The 21,426-nt window shown below is 46.9% G+C and overlaps 2 protein-coding genes across 7 annotated transcripts; both read left to right on the top strand.

Moving 5' to 3' along the window:
• The first annotated feature begins 2,023 nt into the window (after nt 1–2,023).
• On the top strand, nt 2,024–13,173 carry Xaf1 (XIAP associated factor 1). Of its 5 annotated transcripts, none has more exons than XR_001872098.2 (7): nt 2,024–2,120; nt 3,870–4,005; nt 4,565–4,760; nt 6,601–6,686; nt 8,414–8,740; nt 12,310–12,434; nt 13,025–13,173. XR_001872098.2 is itself a non-coding variant. In XM_008855645.3 (7 exons), the coding sequence occupies exons 1-6, from the start codon at nt 2,089–2,091 to the stop codon at nt 12,364–12,366; spliced, it is 834 nt and encodes a 277-aa protein (XP_008853867.1). In that variant the 5' UTR covers nt 2,024–2,088; the 3' UTR covers nt 12,367–12,382; nt 13,025–13,173. The 5 variants fall into 5 exon arrangements, 3 of the variants coding, with proteins under 3 accessions (XP_008853867.1, XP_008853869.1, XP_029413315.1); XR_001872097.2 differs by having other exon boundaries at nt 13,022–13,173; XM_008855645.3 differs by having other exon boundaries at nt 12,310–12,382.
• Nucleotides 13,174–13,924: 751 nt separating this feature from the next.
• Fbxo39 (F-box protein 39) lies at nt 13,925–19,850 on the top strand. 2 transcript variants are annotated; one of them, XM_008855663.3, is made up of 5 exons: nt 13,925–14,007; nt 14,381–14,614; nt 15,994–17,108; nt 18,702–18,878; nt 19,525–19,850. In XM_008855663.3, exons 3-5 carry the CDS (start codon nt 16,077–16,079, stop codon nt 19,651–19,653), a joined length of 1,338 nt encoding a protein of 445 aa, XP_008853885.1. In that variant the 5' UTR covers nt 13,925–14,007; nt 14,381–14,614; nt 15,994–16,076; the 3' UTR covers nt 19,654–19,850. The 2 variants fall into 2 exon arrangements, with proteins under 2 accessions (XP_008853885.1, XP_029413323.1); XM_029557463.1 differs by lacking the exon at nt 14,381–14,614 and having other exon boundaries at nt 13,936–14,007.
• The last annotated feature ends 1,576 nt before the right edge of the window (nt 19,851–21,426 follow it).

Genomic DNA, 21,426 nt, shown 5'->3' with positions numbered 1-21,426 from the left:
GCTAGTAGAATCTAGTAGATTCTTTGACCTTTTTAGTATAGAATTATGTCATATACAAATTAGAATAATTTGACCTCTTCCTCTCCTATTTTACTCCCTTTAGGTCTTATTCTTGTCTAGTTGCAATGGTTAAGACTTCAAGCACTATATTAAATACCAGAAAAAAGAGTGGGCATCCTTGTCTTATTCCTGATTTTAGAGGAAATGCTTTCAGTGTGCCTCCATTTAATATAATGTTGGCTTTAGGTTCGTTCTAGATGGCCTTTATTATTTTGAGATATGCTCCATCTATTCCTAACCTCTCCAAAACATTTGTCATGAAGGCATGTAGAACTTTGCCAAATGTCTTTTCAGCATCAGACAAGATGATTATGTGGTTTCTGTCTGTTAGTGTTTATATGGTGTATTACATCTAGTGGTTTACATATGTGAACCAACCTTGCCTTTCTGGGATGAAGCTCACTTGTATGATCTTGTAAATATGTTCCTGAATTAGGTTTACAAGTACTTGGTTGAGAATCTTTACATCTATGTTCATCAAAGAAATTGTCTATAGTTACTGGGTTTTGCTTTGTCTTTACCTAGTTTTGGTGTCAGAACAATCCTGGCTTCATAGAACAAATTTGGTAATGTTCTTTCACTTTCTATTTTATGGAAAAAGTTCGGAAGTATTGGCATGAAGCTAGGTGTGGAGGTACATGCCTCTAATCTCAGCACGCTATATAGTGAATTCCAGGCCAGATAGGACTAGAGGGAAACCCTAGCACAAAACAACATTTTTTAATGAAGAAAGGTGCTGGAGGCCTAGTTACAGGGTGCTGTCTAGGAGCACTGGAGCCATAGGTCTGGTTCCACCAAGCTCCCTGCTGCTGTTTGAGATGGAGGCCTGGCTGCGCCCTACAGTCCATCAGTGAAGGAAATCAGGGCAGGAACTCAAGGCAGGGATCTGGAGGCAGAAGCTGAAGCAGAGACCAAGGAGGAATGCTACTTACTAGCTTGCTCCCCTGGCCTGCTCAGCCACCCTTCCTATATAGCCCAGGCCCACCTGCCCAGGAATTAGCCTCCGATATCAACCAGCAATCAAGAAAATGACCCATAGACAAGTTCACAGGTCAATCCGTAGGGGAAATTCTTCAATCCCTCCTTCTTGGTGTCTCTAGTTTTAAACTAACAAGCACGCACCCTTATGGCTGCCCTCTTTTACATCTGTCCCATCACCACCTTATCCCTAAGCATGTCAGCAGAACATGGTTTGTGAACACTCTTCAATCATTTTTTTATTGGTCTTGATAGTCACAGACTGCTGAAGACAGGGGTGGGCAGCAAGGATTAAGGGATTTGCCCAGCTAATGAGGAAAGGGATTAGGATACCAGTTTTGATCTCTGACTCTTACCCAATGTTCCTGGTAACAGGAGTTTTTCGGGTGAAAGCCATCTGAAGACAGAATGATAGCAAGACCTCACAGTGCCTGCCACCTTGGCCTTAACATTAATGTTTGCCCTCTCATTTTGCAGTGGAAGACAAGCTCAAGAGACAAGATGTCATCCCTGGATACTCCCAAGATGTGACCTGTATACTCTGGGCATCCAGCACCCTGCACCCCCAGTTTCTCACAGACCTTTTCAAAGTCACCACAAACTGGGACCCAAGCAGGGTGTCTGGCATGCAGGAGCTACCTCTTTAGGGGGCAACCCTCAAGTTCAATAAGTCTTTCTTGAAGAGGGGGGCCCTGAGAGAAGAGGGGAGGAATGATGTCATAGGCTGGGAAAGGGGTAGAGTCCCAGGTGGAGTAAAGCCAGTCTGGGAAGGAGGCAGAGGAAGGAGCCCAGGGGAGGCCTGGACTGTGACCTCACTTCATGGTGACACAGGGACTGCACAGGACAAGGGGCACAGCAGGGACTAGATCTGCTGCAGAGGGGCCTTCTGGGAGGGTCTGGCTGCAGGAACCTGGGACTGCCCTGGGCTGGAGATTCTAGAAGTCCCCACCTCCTTCCTGCACCAATGGGCCTGACTCGAGGAATACTTTCAGTTTTGTTTTCTTGCCTGCAAGAAACGAAACTTCACAAAAAGACTCCAGGGAGTGGACCATGGAAGGTGACTTCCAGGAGTGCAGGAACTGGTAAGAAGCCACTTTTTCCAGAGCTAGCCAGAGCAAAGGGCATCAGATCCCAGAAAGCTGTTTCTGAAGTGGGGAGGCCACAGTCCACATATAGACACACCGGAGGGCCACGAGGGGGCCCTGAAGCCCTAGGATAAGAAGGTCCAAACTCCCTAGATCTCTGGATGGTGTGGTTAGTAGTGCCTCAACTTCATGACACTCCCTCAGTGTGAATGTTTCAGACTTTCTGGGTCAATCATGAAGTAAAGTAGCCAAAGATTTGTACCTAGTGAGCTACTTGTTCCTGTCAGAGCTTAGTTTGGGGATCTGGCAACATGGTCTTCCTACCCATCTGTGAGAGAAAAGAGCCCAGGAAGTGCTCCAAGGTTAGTCCCACCATCCCCCTGATGGAAATCTGTGAGAAGAGGGAGGACAGAGCAGGAGGCCAGGACTATACCTCCAGGTAGAGAGACCTGTCTTGTCAGAGTGCTACCCTCGAAGACCCCTACCTGTTGCAGGAACTGGGGTGAGCCTCCCCTGAGACCTGTGCTCCCATCACACCTTTTAGGACCTCTGGAAAAAGCACTTGAGGCACCGCCAGTAGGCAGAGCAGAGAGAGGGCTCAGAGTAAAGGGAAGAGATGCCCCCCCACCCCGCCGTGGGGACAGCTTGCTCAGGCCAAGAGAAGTGAGGCCTTAATGGTCCCTCTCTAGTCATGTCCCAAGCCTGGGCCATGGGTGTGCATCTCCCCCTGGGAATCTGGCCCTTTGGGGACACAGCCAGTGTTTCTTCTCTCCTGGGCTGCCACTAGCAAGTGTGAGTGGAAATTAAAGCAGCATCTCCAGTGGTGAGTATTGTTAGAGAACACCCTACTCTGGAAGTGGGAGGCTTTCCTGGGAGGATGTCAGACACTCTCCCGGCAGCCACAGGAGAGCGTGCAACAGAGGACAGTTGGGTGGCCTCTCAGTCTCGGAGCATTGGGCAGTTCTTGGAGGTTCCAAAAGTTGCTCTTGCCCTCATGGGGGAATGTAGGCATGGCAGAGCTACGTTACCAACCAGCGTATTTGTTACCTCCTTTTTCATTTTGGCTTTGAGAGGTAATTAGAAAAGGACATTCTCTTTCTCTCTCTCTCTCTCTCTCTCTCTCTCTCTCTCTCTCTCTCTCCTAAGCTTTGAACCTAGAGTAGAGTGTTGCACATTCGAGGCAAGCACTCTGCCACGGAGCTGTATCCCCAGCCATCTTTTCACCTTTCATTTGGAGACAGGGTCTTACTGAGTTGCCCAGGCTGATCTTGAACTCACTCTGTAGCACAGGTAGGCCTTGAACTAGCCATCCTCCTGCCTCAGTCTTATGAATAGCTGGATTGCAGGCCTGTGCCACCAGGTCCAGCTACACATCACTTGACAATGTAAACATTTTGTTAAACATGACATTTTGACAGTTAAACACTCATACATATACCTGTATATTCACCTGTGAAACCATCCCACAATTCAGGAAATGAAGCTATCATCTCTCAAAAGTCTCCCTGTTGTCCTGGTGACCCCTCCCTCTCCTTCCTGTCCACTCACCTGGGCAATTGTGGGACTTTATAGATTGTTCTCACACGATACTGACTTTTTTACCTCTACACCAACACGAAGAGGACAGACGGTTAGCATCAGCACCTTTGTGTTTTCTGGCCTGTGAGGAACTGCTCTATGTGTGCAATGTCTCCCTGCTTTATACCAAGACAATGAGCCTGTCTTTCTTCTCCCTTTATCCTGTAGCAAAAGAAGTGTGGCCTCTGTCCACTTCACCCTCCACGAGGCTCACTGCCTGCGCTTTCTGGTCCTTTGCTCAGAGTGTGAGGAGCCCATCCCCAAAGGAAAGATGAAAGAGCATCTTCAGGATGCACACCAGCAGGTGAGCAGGTGGCAGGAAGGGGGCCAGGAAACAGAGTCCAGTTCTCCATGGCCCGGTGGGTGAGTCACTCAGTCCCTCCATGTTCAGCCTGTGTTTGGGAAACGGAAAGGTAACTCTGTCTTTCTCAGGCTTAACTGTGTCCGCCCCCAGTTTTCCCTTTTCTAGTCTTTTCTGCAGGCTTAAGGGTCTGTCAAGGCCTTTAAACAAAGGTTGAATGTTCTTTTGAATGATGCTTATGACACAGGGAAATGGGAAAAGGGGAAATGGGAAAGGAAGAACCCAGCAGGCAAGCAAGCCCAGCCAAGTCTTCTTTCCTGCTTTGTTTTCTCAGATCCTTTGGGGACACCTAATCTGTCTTTCTGAGAATCAAGCTCAGGCATACATTTAAGCCCAAGCTGGTTCACTTCTTGAGCACTGAGCTGGGCACTAGAGGGAGACTAAGGGAGCTAGAATTCATATTCCCCAAGGGATAGTTCCTGCCTCTGACTCTTGACAACACTTTCTCTGACTGGCTTCAGTTCCCTAAGGAATTGGGTACATGTCCTCCATCTGCCCACAGACAAAGAAAAGTCAACAAAGCCCTGTCAAATGCAAGTTCTGTGACATAGCCATGCATTTCAGCAAGCTGGACATCCATGAGTCCCACTGTGGCAGCCGGACAGAGCGCTGTCCATGCTGCAACCAGCCCATCATGCTCCGAGTACTGGCCCAGCACAAAGATGTGTGTCAGAGTGGAGAGGCCTGGCCTGAGGAAGGTGAGCAACAGTGCAAGGCTACAGAGGGAGAGGGCAGCTTCCAGGACCAGCGACTCTTGGGCAAGATGCAAGGACTGGAAGCTGTGTTTCCATTTGACTGGCTATCTAGCTCTATGCCACGCCTGAGTAGGGATGACCTTCTTGTATATCTGCAGTGACCTTTAAAATGACTAGTCCAGGGAGAACAAGAGGCCAGGGATGGGGGTTTAAGAGTCACACAGAAGACAGAGAACACTATGGGGGATCCTAAACATGAGGGACTTTTTAAAAAATTCTAGTAGTATAATCCTAGCCTGGTAAGGCCCACCTGAATCAACCTATAGGTGAGACCAGAACAAATAAAACTAGACACTCCAGCTTCCTGAACAAAGCTTGGGTCCTTTTCCATAAGAGTGTATTATGGGGCTGGAGAGATAGCTCAGTGGTTGTTAAGAATACTGGCTGTTCTTGCAGAAGACCCGGGTTCGAATCCCAGCACCCACATGGCAGCTAACAGTCCGTAACTCCAGTCCCAGGGGATCCCACAGCCTCTTCTGACCTCCCCAGGCATTGCGCGAGAGAGACCCTGTCTCAAAAGGTCAAAAATAATAAATAAATAATAATAAATAATTTTTAAAGTGTATTATATACTCTTACCATTGCTATAACCAAATACCTGACAAGAAACAGTTTAAGGGAGGAAAAGTTTGTTGTGGCTTACAGTTCAAGGAGATAACAGCAAATTATACTGGGAAAGACGTGGCAGCAGGAGCATGAGGCATGGGTCAAGCTGAGTCCACAGGACTCAAGGACAGGAAATAGAATCAAGCTAAGAAAGCGCCTAGCCTGCCCCCAGTGACCCACTTCTCCCAGTGAGACTCTAACTCCTAAAGCTTGTACAACCTCCCAAAACAGCACCACTAGCTGAGGACCAAGTGTTCAAACACATGAGCTCATGGGGGATGTTACACTTAAACCATAGCAATCAGCAATAGCCAGATGGGAAGTTGCTATAACTCCAGACTGTGAGCCTGTGTGTTGCTTCCTCTCCTCTCCCTCTCCTCTTCTCTCTCTCTCTCTCTCTCTCTCTCTCTCTCTCTCTCTCTTCTCCCTCTTTTTTCCTCTTTCTCCCTCTCCTGTACTGGGGATTGAATTTGGGGCCTTATACATGCTAGGCTAGTACTCTATCACTGATTTATCCTTAGCCCACACTTCATATTCTGTTGACCCAATTCAATAACCTCTCTATTGGAGTGTTTACCAAGGACACAGTCATCAATATGACATAGATTTTTGACAGTATGATAACATGCAGAGAAAATGTGAAACCCCTTAGACAGTAAATCCCACCTAGTCAACAATCTATCCAAGGTCAAAATTGGCCAGCCGAAAACCAGAGAGTATATTCCTATACATTTCCTTCATTCTGGTGTGCTGGGGCTTCCACACAGCCAAGACAGTCTCCAACACGACTTCATTAACAACTTCACCACAACATAGCTTTAACATGGTGATGTGTACAACCAACACCTGGCTGGATCACAGAGCTTGGAAATTGGTAGAAGAGAGAATAGCTCAATTAGACAGGTTTAGCCCCCTTCAATTGCTTAGAAGCCAGTTCTGGTCCAGGAAGCTGTCTCTCCATCAGGGTTGCCTGCTGCCCTGAGTCACTGTGGACATAAATGCTCACCCTGCCAAGCATTACCTGTGTGGCTAAGGCTGCTGCTGGCAGCGTGCGGAGCTCAAGACAAGGCAGACCTGGGACGGTTGATACTGAGTACAGGCTTTGGGGGCAACCAGGGGAGAGTTGGACTAGCCATTGCCAAGAGCAGTCATTTGTGGTGTTTCTGTGTTTATTCAGGGAAGAGAATTTTATCTCCTGAAAAGAAAATCCATTGTGATTACTGCAAACAAATGATTCCAGAAAATAAGTATGTTCGCCATATGGTGAGTAGCAATTAGTCCCTTTCTAATAATGGTGCCAGAAGCCAGTTCATATTCCAAAAAGTGTGATATGAAAAGCAGATTCTGACTCAATTTTGCATAGCACAGATATTAAAGGTTTCTGTGTTAGTTTAATTTTGCTTTGTTCTAGAATTTCCGTTAACCAAATTTGGCATGCATGGTTGATCTTCATTTGTGCCTAGCCCTTCAAGGAGTATCCTTGGCAATTCCCAATGGCCCTGATCACCTCTGACCGTCACCAACCTTCAGGGCCTGGACATTGCAATTTGCACTTCAACGGGGCCTGCCCTTTTAGACTTCTGCCCCTATGGTATTTAGATTGTGAACTCCCTGATGGAACTACAAGGGCTTTCTCCAACTTTCTACAATAAAGCTGATATGCTGGGGACAGAAAAGGGACTCCACAGATATCAGATGATGTGTCTGGCTAGTTGGCTTTGCTTGGGGCCACTCCCAGACCTGTCCCTCCAACAAGCTTAAGCACCTTTTAGTGCATTGCTGTGCCAGGTTGCTCCCCTGTCCTATGTAGTCTTTTCCTCCTGAGAAACTTCGGAGAGCTCTCTCTGAGGATCTCATCTACCCCTCAGGCAGAGAGCTGTTCATCTTTCTAAACCTCGGCTCATAAAACAAAAGAATAGCAGAGATAAAGACACCTTAGAAATGACCTGCTCTTTGCTTTTTTATTATCGTAGTAAAACACTTATGCAGTGTGCCATTGGTGACTGCATTTTGCAAGGCAAGGAGATCTTTAATTCTAGTTCCACACCTTGCATAGATAGGGCATTCAGTTCATCCAAGACCCTAGTTACAAGATGAACCTCACATCTCTTCCAGTGTCTTGGTCCATTTCTACTTCTGTAACAGAAATCACGGGCTAGGGTAATCTATATAAAACAGATTTATTTTTCAAAGTTCTGAAGCCTGAAAATCCAAGTTTATGGTGTCTGGTGAGTGCTTCTTGCTGAACCCTCACATGGCGGAAGGCAGAAGGGCAAGTTAGCAGGTAGCTGGGCTGAACTAAGCCCCTTTTACAATTCCATTAATGTGGGTGGAGCCTTCATGACTAATCACCCCTGAAGGCCCTGTCCCCTGTTAGTACATAGGCAGCACCTGGATTTTAATTTTTTAATTTATTTTTATTTATATGTATGTGTGTGCCTGCCTGTATGTATGTACACCACATACATGCAGTGCCCTCAGAGGCCAGAAGAGGGTGTTAGATCTCCTGGAACTGGAGTTAGAAGTGGTTGTGAGCTGCCTAATGTGGTTTCTGGGACCCAAACCCAAGCCCTACTTCAAGAGTAGCCAAGTGCTTTTAACTGCTGAGCCAACTCTCCAGCCCAACATCTTAATTTTAGAAAGACACTTCCCAATCTTCATCCTTGGAACGCTGAGTCTTTCTTGCAAAGTTGGCTGAGACCTTGACTGTCTTGTCTTTTCTACCATTACCCAACATTAATTTTTTAAATATTTTTTATGTTTATGTGTGTGTGCACGTGCGTGGGTATGAAGGTCTTGCAGAGTGAAGGTCTTGCAGGAATAGATTCTTTCCACTTACCTTTCTTTAACCACTGAGCCATCCCACCCGCCCTTATCTAGCATTTCTAAGTGTTTAGAGTAGGAAGTTTTTAAGGTTATCTCAGCTGTATCATCCAACCATTAAAGCTGAAGTCGTTTTTAAAAATTTCACACATTGCTCACATTTGCAGAAAAAATGTCCGATCTCAAAGACTGTGAAATATCATCAAGATGGAAAGCCCCAAATCCCTCCTTCATCCCTTCCACATCAGGCTGCTGGAAATCAAACCTCCGCAGTGGAGAAAGATGTCCGTCCAAAGGCAAAAAACAGAAACAGATTTCCTCGTCTTTTGGAAAGTTCAACAAAGCAAGCACCAGATGGAACAGTGGGTCTGCCTTTGAAGTCTGAAATCAAGCCAAGGGGTGTTCCCACAGGAGATGAGACAGCCTATGACATCCTGCAGAGGTGTTCTCAGTGTGGAATCTTACTTCCCTTGCCCACGCTAAGGCAGCACCAGGTACCTTGCTTTCTTCTTACCTATGCTCCCTCCTCTCCTGACTGGGAATCAGCTGCACAGTGTCTTAAAGACATCCAAGTCTTGCTGAGGGTGATGGTGCATGCCTTTAACCCCAACACTTGGGAAGCAGAGGCAGGTGGCTCTCTGTGAGAGATCTTAGTCTACATAGCAAGTTCCAGGTCAGCTAGGGCAACAGGAAAATCCTGTCTAAAAATCAGTCAATCAGTCAATCATCAATCAATCAATCGACATTCAAACCTTCCAGGGTGCTCACCACTGTTGCAGCTGAACAGGTCCTTTCCTTCCTACTCCCATTTCTGTGTCCCCAGGTACATTCTGTCACCTCCCAGCCATTGGGTCACTTTTGAGGACAGAGCCAGATCTCTCATCTTCACATCTGCAGCTCCTTCCAGACCCTGACACACACCAGTGCTCCAAAGCTGCAGAGGGAATGAGCGAAGCCCAGGGTCACCACTTATCTGCCCGAGGGATATAGATGAGGCAGCTCAGGCCTGAGCACAGAAAGGCAGCTGGTGGCTTGCATCTAGCAATCCGAGTTTACAGCTGGCTCTCCCACCCTGAATCTTCCATCTAGGACTATTTTCTTTATTTTTTTAACTTTATTTTTAAATCTTTACTGTTATTGAGGTGGGGTGCCACGACAGGCAGGCATGCATGCAGAGACAACTTGGAGTTGGTTCTCTCCTTCCACCTTTATATGGGTTCCAAGAGTTGAACTCAGGTTGTCAGACTTACATAGGAAGCTCTTTTACCTACTGAGCCATCTTGGTTGACCCCTAAGACTATTTTCTTTTAATTATAAGAATTATCATTAGTAGTTAACCACTGTATGTGTTACAATTCAGTGTGCTTAACAAATAGTTAATCTTCCTTAGAAACCTGTAATTTTATTTACTGTATTTTTAAAAACAAGCTGGATTTGGCAGTGCATATCTGTAACCCCAGCAACTGGGAGGCTAAGGCAGGAGAATCACAAGTTTGAGGCCAGCCTGGGCTACACAATGAGTGATTTCTTTCTTATTTTAAAAGATTTATTTTATTATTTATTTATTTATTTATTGGTCTTTTTGAAACAGGGTCTCCCTGTAGCCCCACCTGTCCTGGAACTCAGTATGTAGACCAGGCTGGCCTCGAACTCACAAAGATCCACCTGCCTCTGCCGCCCAAGTGCGCCACCACGCCCGGCCCTAGAGACCTGTATTTTTATCCTCATTCTACAGGCGAGGAAACTGGGAGGATAGAGTACCTCCTCCAGTTAGCTCAGGAGTAGAATCTGGGAGCCCACAGAGCACCCACATGGAGGCTAACAACCGTATATAACTCTAGTTCCAGGGAAATACGACGCCCTCTTCTGATCTCCACAAGCATTGCACTTACATACATGCAGGCAATATACTCATACACAAAAAAATAAAAATATTTTTTGAAAAAAAGAATAGCAGAATCCAGCCTGAAATTCACATGTGAGTTTCCAAAGCTTCTATTCTAAAGCACTGAACTAAACGTCCTAGTTGTCCGATGCTTTTAAAAACACAAAAGCACTAAATTTTGTTGTACTAGACATTATTTAGTATCACAGCAACTAAAACTCAGTTTTAAAGCTAGCTTATAGGATTCTATGTAAGGAATTGAAAGGCTAGTCAGGTTTGGTGGTGAATACCTGCAACCCCAGCACTTAGGAAGGCTGGGGCAGGGGCTGAAAAGATAGCTCAATGGGTAAAGTGCTTGCTGTGCAAACATGCAAACCTGCGTTCAGATCCACAGAACCCACAGTGTAAAACTCTGACCTACACGCATGCCCACATGGGGGAGCACACCCTCACACATGTGTGCATGCGCACACATATACAATTTTTTTTTTGTAAAGGAAAGCTGAGGCAGGAGGATCCTGAGTTCAAGACCAGCCTGGGCTATATAGGGAGCCCAAGACTAGCTAAGTCACATAATGAGACCTTATCCCAAAAAAAGGAAAACAAACAAAACCAAGGGCTGGAGATGTAGCTCAGTGGTAAACATTTACCTATCATGCATAAGGCCTTGGATTCCTTCCCCAGCAACCCCCACCCACCCAGCACACATACATGTATGAAAGTAAAGCTAATTATTCACCTGTCCTGCTTCACTTCTCTAGTCACATCTCTGAGGAGCAATTTCAACCGCCTTGTATGTGTCCTTTCAAGGCTTTATCTTAACTCACATGAACCCTAACAGCATAGATAGGGGTTGCACTGCCTCTGCCCCCCTGTGTTTTCTTAGCATGCTCCTTTTGCTGCCATTTGCCTTTTTTTTTTTTTTACTTTATATGATGCTCAGTCCTACAAAAAGGTAGGTCTAAATCTATTTCCCGGTTTCTTTGTGCATTAAAAATGGAATAATTCATCCTTAGTGGGGGTGCTATTAATGTCACTTTTCCTAGTATTCTGCCGTGTGCTGTATTTCCGTCCATGCTTATCTCCAGCCTTGCCAGCCTTAATAAACAGAAACACAATATGCCCAGTCAAATTTGAATTTCAAAGAAATGGCAAATATTTTTAACATAAGTATGACCCATGCAATTATAAGAGATCGTTATGGTACATTTTTGGTATGAAGTGTTTAAAGCTCACCAGAAAATGGCAGATAAGCAGGAGGCACTAGGTCCCTGTCTTCCCTGGCTGGAAGGGGGAACCTGCTTGCCTGGATGCTTTTTAGTTTATCTAAGGGTTGAGAAGTTACACACAGTTTGCTATATGACTGAACCTCTGGATTAGGAAAGAGGGGGCGTCTTGAGCTCCAGGAGGATGGGGAATTTGAGGCGGGGACTCTGCTAGATTGAGAGAGATTGTAACTCTCTGGAGTACCAGTCTATGGGAAAAGGGGGGCAGAATTTTTTTGCAATCAGGAACTATAAAAACCACTATTTTGCACCAAAATTGCACACCAGCCATTTTTGTCTTTTCTCTAGGCTGACTCCCAACTTGGTAAGGTTATAAAATAAACTGCTTCACTTTCACCACTGTTTCTTACACAATTCTCTGAAATTGAAATTTAATTGAGCATTCTGTATTTTACTTAGCAGATTATTATATAACCACATGCAAACACATACATTTGGATGTTATATGCATCTCTCTGTATCTAATATTACCATGTGGCACTAACCAAGGAAACAATGTGGCTGACTGAGTTCAGTGGCTCCATAGAAGTCCACATGTGCACGTTCCCTGTTCTACCACTCCCAAGATGTCCGCCTCCATTAAATACTACCCCAAGTCTCCAGTCCCCCTCCTGGCTCAGGGTCAAGGACCACCTCATCTCAACCTCTGGGCACCTTTGTCCCAGTGCTCAGCAGCATCCAGAGACATTTCAGAAACAAACATTTCAGGGATGGTGCTGAGATGTAGCTGAGGAGCAGGGTGCTGGCTTGGCATTTGCAAGACCTTGACTTTGATGGGGGGTTGGGGAATGGGGACTGAACAAAAATCACCACCAAAAAAGCTTGTAAGTTGCTTAGCATAAAGTAGAAGCTAGCCCTTGAAGCTTTTTAATATCCGTTTCCCTTTCTTTAGGAGAAATGCCTGAAGTTAGCTTCGTGGAAAGGAAAACAAATGAGGAAGGCCAGCTAGCTCTGGAAAAGGAACGGTACTGGAATTCAGAAGCATTCCTGTTCAGGGTTTCCTGGCTTCCTTCTGTGGTGTGGTGATATTTACTTTTGTTTTGTTTTAATCTTACAAATTTTTTTATTTTATATGTATGAATGTTTTGCGTCCATATAAATGCACCTGTGTCATGCAACGCCAGTAGAGGCCTGGAGAGGGTGCTGAATTCCCTGGAACTGGAATTACTGGCAGTTAGTGGCCATGTGGGTGATGGGAACTGAACCTGGGTCCTCTGCAAGAGCAGCCAGTGCTCTTAACCACTGGGCCATCTCTCCTGCCCTGGTCTTGGTTTCTTCACCATTTTCACAATTGGCACTTAAATTTTTTGACAATTCCATGCTTGAGCTTGCTCAGGAAACCACAGCTGCTGTGTATTCCTGTTTGCAATGGCCATGTCAAGTCCCCTACAGCACTTTTCAGCACTCCACCCCATCCTCAGGCTCTTAGTCTTTCTGCCTGGTCGTCTAAGATGTTCCCTGGGCCTTGGAAGGGGGATAGAGCAGTCTCAACAGTCACCCATACTTAGCACTTCGGGAGGTCTTTGCCTGTGAAAGGAGATAGGTGTCATTCTCTGGGCTTCAGAAGGTGACCTTGGACTTTTAACTTTTTTCCTTCTTTTAAGCAGAGACATTGGTTGGCCCAAGAGGTACAGGTGACCAGTAGGAAAAAGAGTTCCTGTTCTTCCACTGAGTTTCTGATCAGCCATCTAGGCTCAACCACTGGGGTACCCAAGATGACCCAGCTTCTTTCCTGAATAAAGCTCCCGCCAAAAGATTCCTGTCTGCCTTCTTCCGAGTCTTCAGTTTCGGGGCAAGAGATGGCAGGAGCCAGGGCAGTAGGGCCGTGGTGCACCGAAGCTGTAGGAGAAGGGAGGGAAAGAAGGAGGGAAGGAGGAGAAAGGGAGGGGAGGAAGGGGGGAGAAAGGAAGAACGGAGGGAGTGAGGGAGAAATGCCATGGGGTGAAGCATTGAGTGTTGGGGGAAAGGGAGAAGAGGCCTTTAGCAGAAAAGTAAGGAGTGAGTGGTTAAGAGGGCCTGCTGGAGACAAAACACTCAACTTTCTGCCCTGGGTTTTTTCAGGATGGTTACCCTGGGTAGGAAAGAGACAGGTAAGGTTGGTGTGTTAGGTATGTGCCACCTTCTGGAAACTGGAAAGGGAAACCCAGCTGAAGCTTTGTTATGTTCAAGTCAGGTCTTAAGGGTTATAGCCACCAGTTGGGTCTCCCGAGGTCAGGATTGGACAGATGGTAGAGAAGACCCTCCCAAAGGCAGAGCTGGGGCAGACTTCTTTGCTGCGTGCAGACTGCAGGGCAAGGCAGGACACACGGCGATGCTTCCCCCGAGGTGGGCCAACCTCCAGACTCCTGGCCTCCTCTTCCAGGGCGCCCTCCTGGTCCTTCTGTGCAGCGTCCTCCGCGCCCTCCATCCACACCATCAAAAGGATCCGACATCTCCCGGTTTGGAGCCCCGCGGCCGGCGGTCATGGGCAGGGCCGGCCGGTGGACGGCGGCGCGTCACAAAGGCGGCCGGGCGCTGCCAGGACCAAGGCGAGGGCAGCAGGGCTCTGCCCCGGGATGCTCGCGGAGCCGCAGCTCGGGCGAAGGGACAGGTACGCTCGGTGTCCCTGCAGCCAGAGGGGCGTAGCGAGCGGGTAACGGGCGAGCGTGGGAGGCCGGAGGCACCCTCGCACAGCTATGGTGGGCCTGGACCGCCGGGAGGCCCCATGGGAGGGACGCGCTGCGGGTTCCTCCCCCTCTGCCCCCAGCTCCTCATCTCTGATGATGGGATGGTCTTGGGTTTCCCTCACTGGTTGGCAGCTGTGTCTTAGTATGGTGCACCAAGCCTAGGTTTGGGAAAACTAGTGTAGGTTCAGATTCCACACGCACACCCTTCCGACATCACCTTACCAGAAAATTGCATTAATCCCCAACATCTCCATTTCTCTATTTTGTAAAATGAGCGTGTTCACATCTTCCTCACAGGCATAATGCGGAAGTACCTTGGCCCCAACTCACTGATGGCAGCCAGCGCTTACAAAGCACTGCCCCTGCGCCAGGCAGTGCTTTCCCCACAACAGCTCATTTAAACTTCCCAGAACTAGGAGAAAGGAATTACTACCGCCTTATTGATGGATGTAAAGACTGAGGCACAAAGAAGTTAACTAAGATCACAGTAGCTATTGGCGGCAGGCTTCGAAGTCCCACTGCTTCTCACAGGTGGGGGTCTGCTACTCAGTCATATATTTGGGGATAATTCCTCTAATTTCAAGACTTAGCAGGTTTTAAAAAAAAAAAAAAAAAAAAAAAAGTCACTAACTCTGGGACAGGGAAATGGCTCCGTGGGTTGAGCTGAAATCCCCAGGAGCCATATAAAGCTGTAACTGTAATCTCAGCTGTCCTACAGTGAGACAGGAGGTGGGGTCAGGAAAAGCTCCCAAAGTTCCTGGGGGGAAGGGGGCAGGCTAGCCCAGCTTCTGCAGTGGCAAACAGGTGACCCTGTCTCAAACAAGGTGAAAGGTAAAGATCTCTAGAAGCTGTCCTCTGACCTCCACAGGTGCAACATGGCAGGTGCACACACACATGCCTGTAGCCCACAGAACATAGTCTTTCTAGCTATGATTTTTGTCAGGGTTTAATTTAGTGTGCCCCCCCCCACACACACACACACAGAGCTCTGGGAAGTACTACACACCCAGTTTATGCCACACTGAAGATCTGGGTTACCTGCATGCTAGACAAGCACTCTATCACCCAGCCATATCCTCAGCCCTTGATTTGTTTTTTAAAATCCATTTAGTTTTTCCAGATCACCTTTTCGGCCCCTTCATCCATACTGTCCCCAGCAGAGGCTCACAACCTTGGGCAGATTACAAGTGATGGAAGAGATCCCCCTCCCCCTTTTTCATTTGTTAAATTGAATGTACAAGGTCAAGATAGGCAAATAGTTTTTAGTTCCTGAAATGTAAACATGTCACATGTATACTTCTGTGGCTTCATACATCCTGTTCCCTGTACCTGGAATGCTCTCAGTTCTTTCTCTACCATGAGGTCAACCTGGTCCACCTTACAAATCCTACTCACCCTTCAAGACCCAGCTGAGATGTCGCCGCCTCTGAGCAGCCTTTGTTACTTCTTTACTCAAAATGTATTACCTTTTCTTTGTACTACCCCTATCAGGAGTAAGCATGGGCCTGCTAACTTCTCTCACTGTTGAAACCTGTTAGGTGCCTTGTGTTTTGTTTTGTTTTGTTTTGTTTGACACAGCGTCTCCCTACATAGTCCAGGATGGCTTGCAACTGCTGTATAGCCAGGTTAGCCTTGAGTTTGTGATCCATCTGCCCTCAGCCTCCAGACTCCTGAGATTACAAGAGTATCCAGCTTTTCATTGTGTTGAAATTAGGTGCTGGTCTGTATCCCTGGATAGATGGATGAACTGTGAAATCCTTACAGGCATAGGCTGTGTCATGTATTTATCATTTACCACCCGCTCCTGGTGCAGTGCCCAATGCAATCCAGTAAGACTACAGAGGAAGTTCATTCAGTTGAGTTTGATTTGTGCTTCGCAGATAACGGTTCTTCCTTTGTACTCCTCACAGATAACACAAGATTGATTTTCTTTCTGAATCGTTTTGGGAAGCCCTGCTCACCACACTGCTACACTGCATATCTGGGTACTGTGATGGATGAAGAAGAAGAAGAAGAAGTGATCCAGCCCCAAGAGCAGAGCTGCTGGGCTGCTCTGCCAGATGTGTGCCTGCAACGTGTTTTCTGGTGGCTGGGAGACAGGGACAGGTCCAGAGCTGCCCTGGTCTGTAGAAAGTGGAACCAGATGATGTATTCAGCTGACCTCTGGAGATACAGGACCATCACGTTCAGGGGGAGACCTTCCATGATACACATGTCTGAATTTGAGTCAGCGCTATGGTATGTTAAGAAATTTGGCCATTACTTGGAACACTTGGAAATTAAGTTCTTGAACGCTTACAATGTTGTCTTGACCAAGAAGTTCCAGGTCACCATGGGAGGCCTTCTGTCATGCCTGGGCAAGAGTAACAATCGTCTAAAGTCATTCTCCATCCAGCATCTGGAGCTAGACCGACTGGTCTGGAGGAACAGCATCAGGAGCTCTCTGCTCAAGAGCTTGAGCTTTTTCTTAAAGAAAATGGGCAAACACCTGGACCATCTTAGCCTGAAAGGGACCCGGCTGACAGTGGAGCAAGGCTGTCACACTCTCAATTCCTTGAGCTACATGCGGAATGGAAACATGGTCTCGGAGCTCAATATTGAGGACTTCTTCAGCCATCACCTGGCCGTCTATGGCAGCTCCCAGTTTAACAAGACCATGGCCACCTTCCACAACCTGACATCCCTGACACTCAACTACAACTGTATCTCTGATGAGCTGCTTGAGACCTTGAGTGAGAACACCACTGGCATTCTCCGGACCATGAACATCAAATGCCACATTCATGATCCCCATGGCCAGGTAGTCTGGGGCATGTCCTGGGCTAAGTTGGCCAGGCAAGCCAACAACCTGAAGGTGAATTTCTTCTTTGAGCGGATCATGAAGCACGAGCACTTGGCCCGCATTCTTCTGCAGGAGATCCCAGTCAGGAGCATCAGCTTGAGAAGCTGCTATTTCAGTGAACCAGACTGGTCCATGCGGCCCACTCTGATGGACCTCCTGCCCTCCTTCCGGAACACTCTGCAGGTAAGTGGGAAGTAAGGCCCGGGGAGGCTTATGGGGAGCCCTGCCCATAGGAGTGCTGCTCCCTAGTCTTGGCTGACCTTCTTCATGCTCACTTAATCCTACCTTAAAGTTCTAAGAGATGTTACAAAACCAAACCTCCCCCACACCCTCAAGAGAACAACAGATGCCTTAAACCACTGCTCACTCCCTGCACATGGGACTCAAGGAACTTGCTGGTTAGTTGTCAAACCTGGGAAAGCCCTTTTATCCTTAGAGCTGTGAAGCCTGAGCTAGGAGGGTGAACAGCCTCTTCTCACCTTCTCATTGGCTTACAGCAGTGTGCAGGAGACCCTGTGGTTCCTGTGGTCAGCACTAAATGGAATAAATTTGGTCCCAGCAATGCCTGTTCAGTGGAAAGATAGAACGGGAAGAATCAAACCAGACTCCCCCCCAAAAAAACCCAAATATGAAATATATCCTTAAAGAACTATAAAGTTCTGGGCTGTTCTTTTTTTAAATATTTTAATTATTTTTATTTTATGTGTATGAGTATTTTGCCATCATGTATGTAAGTGCATCCATGTTGTGCAATGCCCACAGAGTCCAGAAGAGGGCATCATATTCTCTTGGAACTGGAGTTACAGATGGTTGTTAGCCACCATGTGGGTGCTGTGAATTAAACCCCAGTCCTCTGCAAGAGCAGTCAGTGCTCTTAACCTCTTAGCCATCTCTCCAGTCCCAGGAGATGATGTTGACCTCCTGCTGCCAGGCAGGCCCTACCTCCTAAAGATTCCATAGCATCCCAAGGCAGCACACCAGCCAGGGAACAAGTATTCAAACCACGAGCCTATGGGGGTATTCTAGATTCAAACCATAACAGCAGTGGTATTTATGCCTTTTAAAGGAAAGTGTTACAACCACTGTGAGGTGCTTAGATGGGACAAAAAGATCTTGATTTTATAACTGCCAGATAAAAGAATAACCCAGGGGCTGGAGAGGTTTTTGAAGGTTTACATCTTCCCCTGGATCTAGTATTCTCTCTGCTTCCTGGTCAGTGGCTCTGTGGGTAGCCATTCTCTTCCACTCCTGCTACCCCAGATGGAGCCACTCTACCATGCTGTCCCTGCCACAGTAAACTGAGATCCACCATGTTTCTGTCACAGTGATGCAAAAGTGACCAGTGCAACCACTAGTACAGATGGACTGTGTGATGCTTCCATCTCATTTGACAGTCACATAACTGCAAGGCAGGCATCATGATGATTTCTTGGTGCTACAGAATTCAAAGTGTGATGGTCTGCCAATCACCCGACCAGTCCATTGCAAGGCTCTAAGACCAGCACCTTGGTCTCTTGGTCCAAATCCACTGCCCTTAAGCTCCAGTTTTTGCACACTTGCATGAGATCATGATCATTTTCAAACTGGGGAAAAACCAATTCTGTCTATACTAAAGATGTACAGACCCTTTCTTATAGTCACGCTCAAATCCCACCCTCTGAGAACTAACTGCCAAAACCACCATGTTTTTCTGGCCCAAAGCCAGGTTGTGGAGATGTTGGGGAGTGATCCAGGCACCTCTGCTCCCTCACACCTCCCCTTTTGGTGATTTTCTAGAAGTTAACATTTGAGTTCAACAACAACCATGAGTCACTGGATGAACAGCTACATGTCCTCATCCTGGCCTGCAGGAATCTGTTTTACTTCAAAATCTGGGCTTTCCTTGATGTAAAGTTTGTAGAGCGGATCCTGAAGAGCCAGGAGGAGGGGCAGTGTGCCCTACGCACACTCAAGGTAAAAACTCCTGCTGGTTGCACTAGATGGAGTAGGGACGGCTAGACACAGTGCCTCTGATCTGATGCTGGGTGGAGGCTGGGAAAGGGGGAAGATGTGGAATGGTCATTGTCCCTGAATCTGCCCACTGGAGATGACCAGCTCCACAGACAGGATCTCAAAATCTCTCCTACTGTTTCCCATGGAGCTAACCAACTGTGGGTGGAAAATATTGGGGGAAAATAATTACCGTACTGAAGATGTATACAATTTGTTCTTGTTCTCTAAGCAATAGAGTAAAACAACTTCACACATAACATATACATTGTATTAGGTATTATATCTAGAGGTGATTTTTCAGGCCTTGCTGTATTTTGTATAAGGCACTTGAATATCCATGCATTTTGGTATCAAAAGGGAGTCCTGGGATCAGTCAGCCATAAATATCAAGAGAAACTGTACTTGGGCTTTTCCTGATTCTTCCAATAATTATGTGTGTAGATCATTTGAATTGTTGTTAGGTATGAAATAATGTAATCATGCCCCTCTCCCTCTCCCTCCCCCTCTCCCCCTCCCCTTCCTTCCCCCTCCCTTTCTCTCTCCCTCTCTTTCCGTGTGTGTGTGTGTGTGTGTGTGTGTGTGTGTGTGTGTTTCTCTGTTGGAACAGGTGAGAATTTACACAAACAAATATGACACAAATGAAGAGGATAGAATCCTGCGGGAAATTTACAGGAAGTACAGAAAGCTGATTGATTCAGAACTTAATTATTTTGTCATCACCTACCCCGCGATATAAAGAGCAGTCTCCAGAGGAAGAACTCTACATGCACTTTGAACCTGAAAACCTGGATCCCGATGAACTACTCTTGTGGCTCTCATGCCCTCATCCCTTTTTCTTCTCTCTCCTTTTTGGCAGTTCCTCACCAACATGAACAGCCTGGTAAAGGTTAGACTGCTGATAAAGGGAAGGCCGCTGTCCTAGTTTGTTCTTCATTGCTGTGACAAAACACTCTGACCACTACCAACTTGTGGAGGAAAGGGTTTATTCAGCTGACATTTCCCAGGTTGTAATTCATCAGGGAGCCGGAGGTAGGAACTCAGGGCAGGAACCTGGAGGCAGGAGCTGGAGCACAGGCCATGGAGGAATGCTGCTTACTGGCTTGCTCCCCTGGCCCCTGCTCAGCCTGCTTTCTTATGCAACACAGGCCCACTTGTCCAGGGATGGCACTACCCACAGTGGGCTGGTTCCTCCCACTTCACTCAACAATCAAGAAAGTGCCCCATGGACATGGCCACAGGCCAGTCCAATGAAGGCAATTCCCCAACTGAGGCTCCCTAAACCCAAGTGTGTCAAGTTGACACTAAAGCTATCCATCACAAATGACCCCTTGTCAACTTGACAAACATCACTATTAAACCATAACCTTTCCAATTCTTGTCCCCAAGATATGATATGATATTAACATTAATATCAAAACATAAGACAGTATATCCTTTAAAACCCCACAGTCCTTAAAAAAAATCCATACACTTAAAAGTTCTTAGTCTCTTTTAAGTCTCTTAATTGTGGGCTTCTGTAAAATCCAAAACAAGTACTGTCTTATTTCAAAGGGAAGAATAAGCAAAACCAAAGTCCTGCAAAGTAACTCAAGGCTGAACATCTGGGATTCACTCATGATCTTCTGGACTCCAAAGGGTTCTGGCAGCTCCACTTCTCTGACTCTGCAGTCCACAGCACACACAGTTCATCTCACAGACCCAGGCCAGCTCCATTCCACATCTACTGCTGTCCTTGGTGGTCATCCCATGGTCCCGGCATCTCCAAAAAGCTGGGGTCTCCACTGAAACTGAGGCTACACCTTCACTAATGGCCTCTTCTTGCCTCTTGGGGTGCAAAGCCTCAGTTTCTCTCCATGACCCCTTCAATCCTGGGGTCTTCGCTGCAACTGAAGCTGCACTTTCACCTATGGCCTTTCCTGGCCGCTGTGTGCCAAGCCTCAGCTGCTCTCTGTGACCCCTTCACGCTTTCAACACCAGAACCATGCAGGAGACTCTTACACATTACCAAGTCCTGCTTCCAGCTTGAGATAGAGGCTCGGGTCCCCTCTGTGTGCTGACCCTGAGGAAATACCTCCCAGAAGACTTCACCTCAGTGATGCTGGTCTCTTGTTACTGATTTTTCAGCCCCAGCTGACCAGCATCAATTATCCCAGTAAAGCAAAGGTTTTGCTTCAGGTTCTGGTCTCTTCTTAATCACAGCTGATTCTTCAGCCCCAGCCGACCAGAACCCACAGATTCTCAATCCAAAATCTCACATGAACAGCCCTGATAGTCTCCGCTTCCCTTTGAAGCTTCACAAGCCAGGCCTCCATTGCTCACAACTCTTTCAGCATAACCTTTCCAAGCTCCACTTCAACAAACTCTAAGCGCTCAATGGCTTTTCCAGCCCAAAGTTCCAAACACTTCCACAGTCCTCCCCAAAACACCAAGATCAGGTCTGTCATAGCAATATCTCACTATCTGGTACCAATTTCTGTCCTAGTTAGTTCTTCATTGCTGTGACAAAACA

This window comes from Nannospalax galili, unplaced genomic scaffold (assembly GCF_000622305.1).
Source record: "Nannospalax galili isolate Female #2095 unplaced genomic scaffold, S.galili_v1.0 scaffold888, whole genome shotgun sequence".
Lineage (NCBI taxonomy): Eukaryota > Metazoa > Chordata > Mammalia > Rodentia > Spalacidae > Nannospalax > Nannospalax galili.
This window is presented reverse-complemented; position numbering and strand designations above follow the sequence as displayed.

Coding starts and splice junctions, on each gene's coding strand:
- Xaf1 (XM_008855645.3), top strand. CDS start 2,089: ATGGAAGGTGACTTCCAGGAGTGCAGGAACTG. Junction 4,761..6,600: donor AGAGGCCTGGCCTGAGGAAG/GTGAGCAACAGT, acceptor GTGTTTATTCAG/GGAAGAGAATTTTATCTCCT. Junction 6,687..8,413: donor ATAAGTATGTTCGCCATATG/GTGAGTAGCAAT, acceptor TCACATTTGCAG/AAAAAATGTCCGATCTCAAA.
- Fbxo39 (XM_008855663.3), top strand. CDS start 16,077: ATGGATGAAGAAGAAGAAGAAGAAGTGATCCAGCCCCAAGAGCAGAGC. Junction 17,109..18,701: donor CCTTCCGGAACACTCTGCAG/GTAAGTGGGAAG, acceptor GTGATTTTCTAG/AAGTTAACATTTGAGTTCAA. Junction 18,879..19,524: donor GTGCCCTACGCACACTCAAG/GTAAAAACTCCT, acceptor CTGTTGGAACAG/GTGAGAATTTACACAAACAA.